A 9390-nucleotide genomic window follows, 5' to 3' on the forward strand; every position below is an offset into this window, starting at 1 on the left:
TTTGTTGTCTCTTTGCATTCTTATCATAGGTTTATGGGGTAGGATGAAGTGGTGGTGGTGGTGGTATTAGCACAGGTAGTGGTGATAATAGATGGCATGAGGTACCTCTGTTCCAGGTACTTTACATATTTCTATTTAGTCCTGTTAAACAGTCTTATGGGGTTGATACTATAATTGCTATTTTGTAGATGAAAATTTAAGCACAGAGGTTCAATAATGTGCCTAAGTTTGTAATGTACATAGTAAATGTACAGTGGAGCTGTACTTTTAGGTACCAGTTTATCCCCATTTTTTGGGGAGGGGGGTCTATTTGTTTTAGATGAGGAAGCTTAGGGGTTGATTAACTCAGTAAAACTCATATACCTTGTAAGTAGCTAGGGCATAATATAACCCAGATTTGTCTGATTTAAAAACTGTGTTTATAATTATTATACTAGACTCTTTAGATTATCAAAAACAATAAATACTTTCTATTGTATCATAGAATGGATCAATTTAATGCAAGTCACATTGCTGTGCTCATTCATAAATGAAAGATGAATTTTTGCCTTGACTGTTACACAAGAGTGCCAGGCTTTTGACCTCTGCTTGACACATGAACTGCAAGAGATGAACATCTTTGTTGTAGTTTTGTCAATATCTGTCAAGATCTCTGACATTGCTGGAATTCCCAGTGGTGATGCTAGTGTTAAGGACCCCATTTCTGGCGACTCAGCAGGAGGACTTGGGCTGCCCAAGATGTCAATAGCTGATGGAAGGCAGATGGTACTGGAAAGAGGCCGTGGCTGTGGGGTGAGAAGCACCGTTTCTCCAGATGATTTTAGCACCCTCACACTGTTTATTGATCCTACCCCCGCTGTTCTTCCTGTAACTAACTTCCCCCCCTGATGTTTGATTTCTCTTAACTTTTGCCTACATAGACTAGGGATAAGAGTATTTTAATCCCCTACCTGGTGATGGATGTGTGGTATACAGTGGCTGTAAAAAGGAAGGTATGCTCTAAAATTGTCCATTATCAGCTAAACCAGGGCATTTCTCCAAAAAGTCATAGCCCCTAAATTCCTGAACTGGACTACTGAATTTTTAAAAAAATAATTAATTTTTAAAATCCTTACCCTAGGATATTTTTTTCCATTGATCTTTTTTTTTTTTTAAGAGTGAAAGGGAGGAGAGAATGGGGAGGGGGGGGGAGAGAGAGAGAGAAACATAAGTGTGAGAGAGATACATCTACTGGTTGCCTCCTGCACCCAACTGAGGTTGGGGATCCAACCTGCAACTGAGATACATACCCTTGACCGGGAATTGAACCTGCAACCCTTTGGTCCTTGGGCCAATGCTCTAATCACTGAGTCATACCCACCAGGGCTGGAGTACTGAATTTTGACAGAGGAATTATTACATAGATATTTAATTCACACAAAATGATTTGAACCCAGACTATGATAATTAACTTTTCTTTTGCAGGAAGGATGCCAATTCTGCGCTGCTCAGTAACTATGAGGTAAATAGCTTTGAAGTATTTTCCTCTTTGATAGTTTTGTTCTTTGCTTTTGAAGATTATTGAATTAACTGTAGTTAGAAATGACTGAATTAATTTGGATTTTCCACTTTAAAATATGACAGATGGCACTATCTGGTGGATCTTGTAATATCCCAAGCTTGGTAAATTACATTAATTCAGGAAAACTGAGAAGACTTTAGTGTACATAGGCAATCTTCCCCAAATCTGAAAATTTTAGATCTTTATATGGAAGGCTTCATGAAGAGTGGAAGCATCTATTTTGGAACTCTATCAGCAAAAGCTTCTATTAAAATATGTATGCTTTTCTTAATTACCACTCTTATAAAATACTTCTATGTCATTATTTTGATCCTCACAATAGTCTCATAAATATTAAAATCTTCATTTTGAAAGTGAGAGCTTAGTTGACTCACCATTATCATTAATGCTTTAGTAAGAACTAACAGATTGGGGATTTTGGGGCTGAAGGGTTGGGTTGTTGGGGAAAGGGAAGAAAGAAGGAAAGAGGTTGGTGAGGGGGGAGGATATAACATTATTTTGCCTACCTTCCATTTGCCTGGATCTTGTTTGGCACTAGTAAAATCATCTGATAGGTTACTTCCCGTGTAGAAAGAGCCCTTCATACATACATTCATTGTCTATTTTTCATATGTCAGAGTCTAAACTCATAAAGACTTGTAGGAGACTTGGGTCTCCACTTTGTGATATACTAGTATATAGAAGGTAGTTGAATTAAGACAGTTGGCCATATTCCTCTCTTCCCAAAGATTCATCTTAAATGGTTGCTGCTCATAACAGGAAGAAATGGTTGTTGGTTAAGCCATTGGCTTTTAGGAATTTCCTTTTCCAGTTTGGACTGGTAAGTGTTTGGGTGTTTTATCCATTGGAGAAATATTGATTGCCTTAATTGGGTCTCATGGCACTATTTCTGAAAATGACAGGCAGGCATGGAGTTGCATTGTATCTAGTAATGGTCTATGAATCTGTGAACCTGTAATACTTCCCTGAATTTTCAGTATAATCTCTAAAACAGGAGAGAGTTATACGCCCCACACCCTTCTTAACACTAGTACACATATTTTTCCCCTTATGGGGAAAGTTACTTATTAAGTCCTATAGCATTTTTCCCTCCCTGCCCCCCCCCTTTTTTGGTTAATCCTCATCTGAGGATATTTTCCCCATTGATTTTTACAAAGAGTGGAATGGGAGGAAGGGAGGGAGGAAGAGAGAGAGAGAAACTGAAGGAGAGAGGGAGAGAGTTAGAGGGAGGGAGAGAGGGAGAGAGAAAAAGGCAGGGAGAGAAGAAGACAGAGGAAGGAGAGAGAAAAACAGCGACAAATCTAACCCAAGCACGTGCCCTTGACCAGAAATTGAACTTAAGACCCCTCAGTGTGCAGGCTCACACTCTAACCACCAAGCAACACCAGCTAGGGCCCCCTCTCCCCCCGTTTTTTTGTAAACTATATTTTGGCACTTGCCCCAAATAAAGTATACTAGATTTTCATATTAGAGAGGTAGGATCCATTTATTTTTTTAAAAATTGATTTTAGAGAGGAAGGGAGAAGGAGCGCGAGAGAGAAACATCAATGATGAGAGAGAATCATTGATTGGCTACCTCCTGCATGTCCTATACTGGGGATCAAGCCCGCAACCAGGGCATGTGCCCTGACTGGGAATTGAACCGTGACCTCCTGGTTCATAGGTTGACGCTCAACCACTGAGCCACGCTGACTGGGCTAGAATCTGTGTTTTTTTTTTAAATTATTTATTTTATCCCTGACCGGTTTGGCTCAGTGGATAGAGCGATTTTTTACAGAGAGGAAGGGAGAGGAATAGAGTTAGAAACATCGATGAGAGAGAATCATCGATCAGCTGCCTCCCACACACCCCACACTGGGGATGTGCCCACAATCAAGGTACATGCCCTTGACCGGAATCGAACCTGGGACCCTTCAGTCCGCAGGCCAACGTCCTACCCACTGAGCCAAACCAGCTGGGCGTAAAATTTACTTTTAAATACTCAAAATATTTTTGAGATCAGAAGTATGGTATATATTGGTAGGAAACATTTGAAATATTTTAAGTAAACTAATGAATTTGAATTATTTGACTTAGATAAAAATATTTTTAAAAGGTCACATATTTCTTAGATTCATATTTGCTCTAATGTAAGAGTTGGGGTGTACTTTTTTATCTTCAAAATCAATGACCTTGGAATAGATATATTTCTCAAACTCTAATTTAAAAATCTTTTGTATATCTCTTCCTAGGTGTTCCAGTTACTAACTGATCTGAAAGAACAGCGTAAAGAGAGTGGAAAGAATAAACACAGTACTGGACAACAGAACTTGAATACTATCACCTATGAAGTAAGCCTAGGCTTCTGAAGGGTCTACCTGAACTGTCTTTGAGGAGGGTTTGTTTATTCTTCTAATGACTAGCCACCAAATCAAGTTTGCCTATACCTGATTTGAATAGTTGTACTATAATCTTGTTGTTATTCTGTTTATAAAAGTGCAAAGAGTTTGGCCAATTGCCAGGGCTAGCCAACTATAAAATTAGAGGAATAGTCTATAAGACCGCACTCACTTTTAGTACCAATTTCAATTCAGGGATCCCAAGACCACCCTCAGATTCAGTGATTGTCTAGAAGTATTCACAACTCACTGAATGCTATCATATTCTAGGTTACTGTTTATTACAGGGAAAGGGTGCAGAGTAAAATTGGTCAAGGGAAGAAGCAAGTAAGGCAGATTCCAAGAGAACTATCTAATACAGAATGTTGTTCTCTTAATGTGGTTATGTGACAGTATGCACAGAATATTGTACCAATAAACCAGGGAAGCTCAGCTGAGCTTCAGTTTCTGAAGATTTTATTGGGGCTCTATTACATAGACATGATTGAATAATTAATTGCCCATGTAGCTCATCTCGGCCTTCAGGCTGAGTGATACCGTATGACCCAAAGCTCCTATCCTAAGTCACATTGTTGAGACTATCCAATATGATTTAAGGCCTGAGACAAAGATACTTCTATAAACTATAACATTCCAAAGAGTCTGGAGATTACCTCCTAGAAGCTGAGGTCAAAGGCCACATTTGGGCAATGTCAAATACTTTATTATACACAAAGTAATACTTACTATTCTAGAAATTTAGAATGTTCCAAAAAGTATAAAGAAGACAGAAAAAGTAATTCATAATCTTTTTTTTTAAAATATATTTTATTGATTTTTTTTTACAGAGAGGAAGGGAGAGAGACAGAGAGCCAGAAACATCGATGAGAGAGAAACATCGATCAGCTGCCTCCTGCACATCTCCCACTGGGGATGTGCCCGCAACCCAGGTACATGCCCTTGACCGGAATCGAAGCTGGGACCCTTCAGTCCACAGGCCAACGCTCTGTCCACTGAGCCAAACCGGTTTCGGCATAATTCATAATCTTGATCTAGTGGACATTTTGCTACATTCTCTCCCAGCCTTATGCTTTGTCTTTAAAAAAGAAAGTTGAAGCCATTGTATTTGTTATAGGTGATGTTTGATATTTTTTTTTAATTCTCACCTGAGGATATTTTTCCATTGATTTTTAGAGAGTGGAAGAGAGAGGGAAAGGCAGAGAGAAACATCGATGTGAGAGAAGAAACGCATCGATTGGTTGCCTCCTGTGCAAGCGCTGACCACTGCCCAGGGTGGGGAGGAACATGCAACTGAGGTACATGCCCTGGGACCCTTTGGTCCGCAGGCCAACGCTGTATCCACTGAGCAAAACCGGCTAGGGCGGTGATGTTTGAATCTGTCATTTTAATTTGTTATCTTGCTATTTCCTTCCAGTTCTGATTTTGTCTATAAAGGATTTAATATCTTTAATTTTTCTTTTCAAAGATAAGAAATTTGAATTAAGCTTATCATAATCCCTTTTAAGGAAAATAAAGAGGTTAGCACTTTTGTCACTATTCCTCCTTATTAACTTTTGTTCATTTAATCATGTATTTAAAATCCTATCATTCATTCATGTTCTTTTACATTATATAGTTCATACCTTTTTTTTCTTTTTTTTAAAAATATTTTTTATTGATTTCAGAGAGGAAGGGAGAGGGAGAGGGAGTTAGAAACATCAATGATGAGAATCATTGATTGGCTGCCTCCTGCTCACCCCCCCCCCCACCAGGGATTGAGCCCACAACTGGGGCATGTGCCCTGGACCGGAATCGAACCTGGGACCCTTGAGTCCACAGGCTGACACTCTGTCCAGTGAGCCAAACCAACTAGGGCTAGTTCATACCTTTCAAAGAAGAAAAAAATATATGTTGGCAATTTTTTTAATAAACTAAAAAAAACTACTAAGTACTTTTTTTGTAATCCTCACCTGTGGATATTTTTCCATTGATTTTGAGAGAGGGTGGAAGAGAAAGGGAAAGACAGAAACATCAGTGTGAGAGAAACACATGGATAGGTTGCCTCCTACACACACCCTGACCAGGGCTCGGGCTTGGGAGGAGCCTGCAACCGAGCTATATGCTCTTGACCAGAATGGAACCTGGGACCCTTTGGTCCGCAGGCTGACGCTCTATCCACTGAGCCAAACTGGCAAGGGCAACTACTATGTACTTTTAACTACACATTTAAGCAGTTTAAGCTCATTGCCACTCCCTAAGTTCTTGCATTTAATACGTGGTGCCTTAAGAAAACTTTATGTGGGACTAAATGTTTTGAGATGTTTTATACCTGAGAATATATTTCTAGTGTGTTTTTAAAAAATATTTTATTTTGAGAGTCTGTTTATTAAAACTGGGAATAGTGAAACACAGGAAGGGCTCAGGATAGAAGAAGCAATAGGAGAAAGCCTAGGTGGGGCTACTTCGGCTCACTGAAAATTCATAGAAAAAGAGGCCTTGGAGACAGGGTCAGGGAGGTAGCTCAGGACAGCTGCCCTTTCCCATTGCTACACTGGTTGCAAATCTCATGGGGGCTCTTAGAGTTTTGCCTGAGGGAAGAAAGGCATGGATGGGTGTGCTCCCAGGAGGGAGTTCTTAATGTGAATGACAATTCATTTGAATATGGAGCTTTTGGGTTCAACTATTATTTTGTAGGTCTCTATACAAAGTACTTGATCTATTAGTATTCGTTGTTAAGAAGGAGTGTGTGACTAACCTGATGTTTGTACTTTTTGTTGTTGTTGTTAATTGTCACCTGATGATATTTTTTCCACTGGTTTTTAGAGAGAGTGGAAGGGAAGCAGGGAGGGGGAGAGAGAGAAACATTGATGTGAGAGACACACATTGATTGGTTGCCTCTTGCAAGCCCAACAGGGGCCAGGGATTGAACCTGCAACCCAGGTATGTACCCTTGACCAGGCATCGAACCTGAGACCCTTTGGTGTACAGACTGACACACTAACCACTGAGCGACATGGGCCAGGGCTCTCCTTAATCTTTTGCCTATTAATTTTAGCATTCATTGGTGGGTCTTTGCTGCAGTAATTATTACCAATGTGGAGCTGCCTAATAGTGATTTGTTTACCTCATTTTATGTTTAATGGTTAGAATTCTTATATAAGAAATGGTTGATATTTCTCATCAATTTATTTATTCAGTCATTTATATCCATATGGATTATTGGCTATTTATTTTGTTCTTTGAGTTTTCTGTATTTAAAAAATTGTCTGAAATATAATGCAATTGACAGATTAAATTTTTTCTTCTTTTTAGGATCAGAAAAGTTTTCTTCTGAAATTTCATTATTCTTTCTGTTTTAGCTACTGGTTTACTTTTTGAGGAATTCCTATTATATGAAGATGGACTCTCCTGAAGGCATTTGTTTTATAGAAGATTTTTGAAACAGAATTGTGGAATACTAAATTATTTCTCAGATTGGTTTTTTCCTTTTTTTTTGTAGACATTAAAATACATATCAAAAACACCATGCAGTCATCAGAGTCCTGAGATTGTCAGGGAATTTCTTACAGCAATGAAAAGCCACAAGTTGACCAAGTAAGTAAAAATTACCTTGAGGAGGAAGAATGGCTCACCATGAAAATAACTTACAGAGCCCCCTCAGAAACTGTGTATTTATATTTAGTTGGGCCTTGAATTCTAATTAACACTCAGTGTGTTCTTTTTCTTTTATTTTTGTATATTTATTGATTTTATTGATTTTTTACAGAGGAAGGGAGAAGGATAGAGAGTTAGAAACATCCATCAGCTGCCTCCTGCACACCCCCTACTGGGGATGTGCCCACAGCCAAGCTACACGCCCTTGATCGGAATTGAACCTGGAACCCTTCATTCCACAGGCTGACCCTCTGTCCACTGAGCCAAACCAGTTAGGGCAGTGTATTCTTTTTTTAAAAAATTTCTTTGAGAGAGAGAGAGAGAGAGAGAGAGAGACATTGATTTATTGTACCACTTATTTATGCGTTCATTGGTTGATTCTTATGTGTTTTTCGGTGAGCGTGTGTATGTGTGTTAATCCTCACCTGAGGATATTTTTCCATTGATTTCTAGAGAGGGTGGAAGGGAGGGAGACAGAAACATCAATGTGAGAGAGATAAATTAATTGGTTGCCTCTTGCACATGCCCTGACTGGGGCTGGGTTTCAAGCAACTGGATAGGGCTTCATTGGTTGATTTTTATATGTGCCCTGACCAGAGATCAAAATTTGTAGGAGTCTCATTTCTGGAACCTATCATGTATAAAGATTCATACAGAATTAAAGATTTATTTTGGTGGCTTACAGATTCAAAATTTGAAAATTTTCATGGGACTATTTTTAATCATATTGAACAAAAAGACAATATCCAATCACTTTCACTCTGCCTCTCACATGTAAGAGCAAAAATTCAAAAAATAATGCAACAGATCTTTTCATCTCCTCCTGTCTGCATTACAGAGATTAGTATTTTTTTTTTTAACCACAGAGACCACATAGCAACCTTGTTTTAAAAATTTCCAGAACTTCAGAGGTTCTTGTTTAGTTTTTTTATGCCATATACAAACACAACACACATTTATAGTCTCAATATTAAGAAAATTGAGAATTGACAGTAAAGTGCTAACATAGAAGGAATGTTTAAGGTATACTAGGGTATGCTAATAACTCCAGTTATTTTAAAAAAACATTCAGACTGCTTCAAATTCTGTTCTGGAAACTCTCTCTCCAAGCTTTTTTTGCCCCTTTTAAATGAGCTGATAGCTAACTATATAAACAGATACTTGGGGGTGGGACTTCTCAATCTCTACAAACTTTCAGAATAATTTGCTTCTAAAAATGATCAGCAAATAATCCAGCTAAACTACCTTCAGATGACGTGTCACATAAAATTTCTTAATTTGTTTTATAGGTCTTCTGAAAGCCCTGCCCCTTAATCCAAACCAAAACTTTGATATTTCAAAGGAGTTCAATAAGATTCTGGTATTATAAATTCAAACTCAGTACTGCCATCTGTTACATTCTCTGAGGAATGGATGTGGTCCCTACGGGAGGTTCTTTCCCAGCATCAACCTTATACCCAATACCATCATCCTTCATTATAGGCACAATGCCTGACCTATCAGGGAGGTATATGCATATTGTCTGATCTGTAAAGACCTGCATAGATGTAAATGATAAAGCTTTGAGTCTCCAGAAGGAACTTGACTATGAACTGACTTTATGTGTGAAGACGTAAATTGATAGTTGATGAAAGATTTGCCACAGACCCAACGTTGATATCTTCGCTCCCCTGTGTGATGAATTTCATGCTTTGTGCGATATTCTGCAAGAGGAAATATCTTCTCACAGTAACGGCAAGGATACTTCTTTTCCCAAGAATGAATGTTAAAATGTCTCCGGAAGCTTGTCAGACAGGCATATGACCTTTTGCATACAAT

General features: G+C 38.6%; 1 protein-coding gene and 1 pseudogene across 2 annotated transcripts in view; one reads left to right on the forward strand and one right to left on the reverse strand.

Moving 5' to 3' along the window:
- CRCP (CGRP receptor component) overlaps nt 1-9390 on the forward strand; it is a 31874-nt gene that overhangs the window by 8984 nt on the left and 13500 nt on the right. Inside the window, exons 1-4 of one of the 2 annotated variants that reach the window (XM_006770839.2) lie at nt 1487-1501; nt 2290-2381; nt 3793-3891; nt 7418-7512. In XM_006770839.2, coding sequence (XP_006770902.1) covers nt 2301-2381; nt 3793-3891; nt 7418-7512 — 275 coding nt within the window. In that variant the 5' untranslated portion in view covers nt 1487-1501; nt 2290-2300. Of the gene's footprint in view, nt 1-1464; nt 1502-2289; nt 2382-3792; nt 3892-7417; nt 7513-9390 lie in introns of those variants that run through there. The other variant, XM_006770840.2, reaches the window with a different exon arrangement.
- LOC102753431 overlaps nt 8662-9390 on the reverse strand; it is a 2170-nt pseudogene continuing 1441 nt past the window's right edge.

This window comes from Myotis davidii, unplaced genomic scaffold (assembly GCF_000327345.1).
Source record: "Myotis davidii unplaced genomic scaffold, ASM32734v1 scaffold424, whole genome shotgun sequence".
In the NCBI taxonomy this organism is placed as follows: Eukaryota; Metazoa; Chordata; class Mammalia; order Chiroptera; family Vespertilionidae; genus Myotis; species Myotis davidii.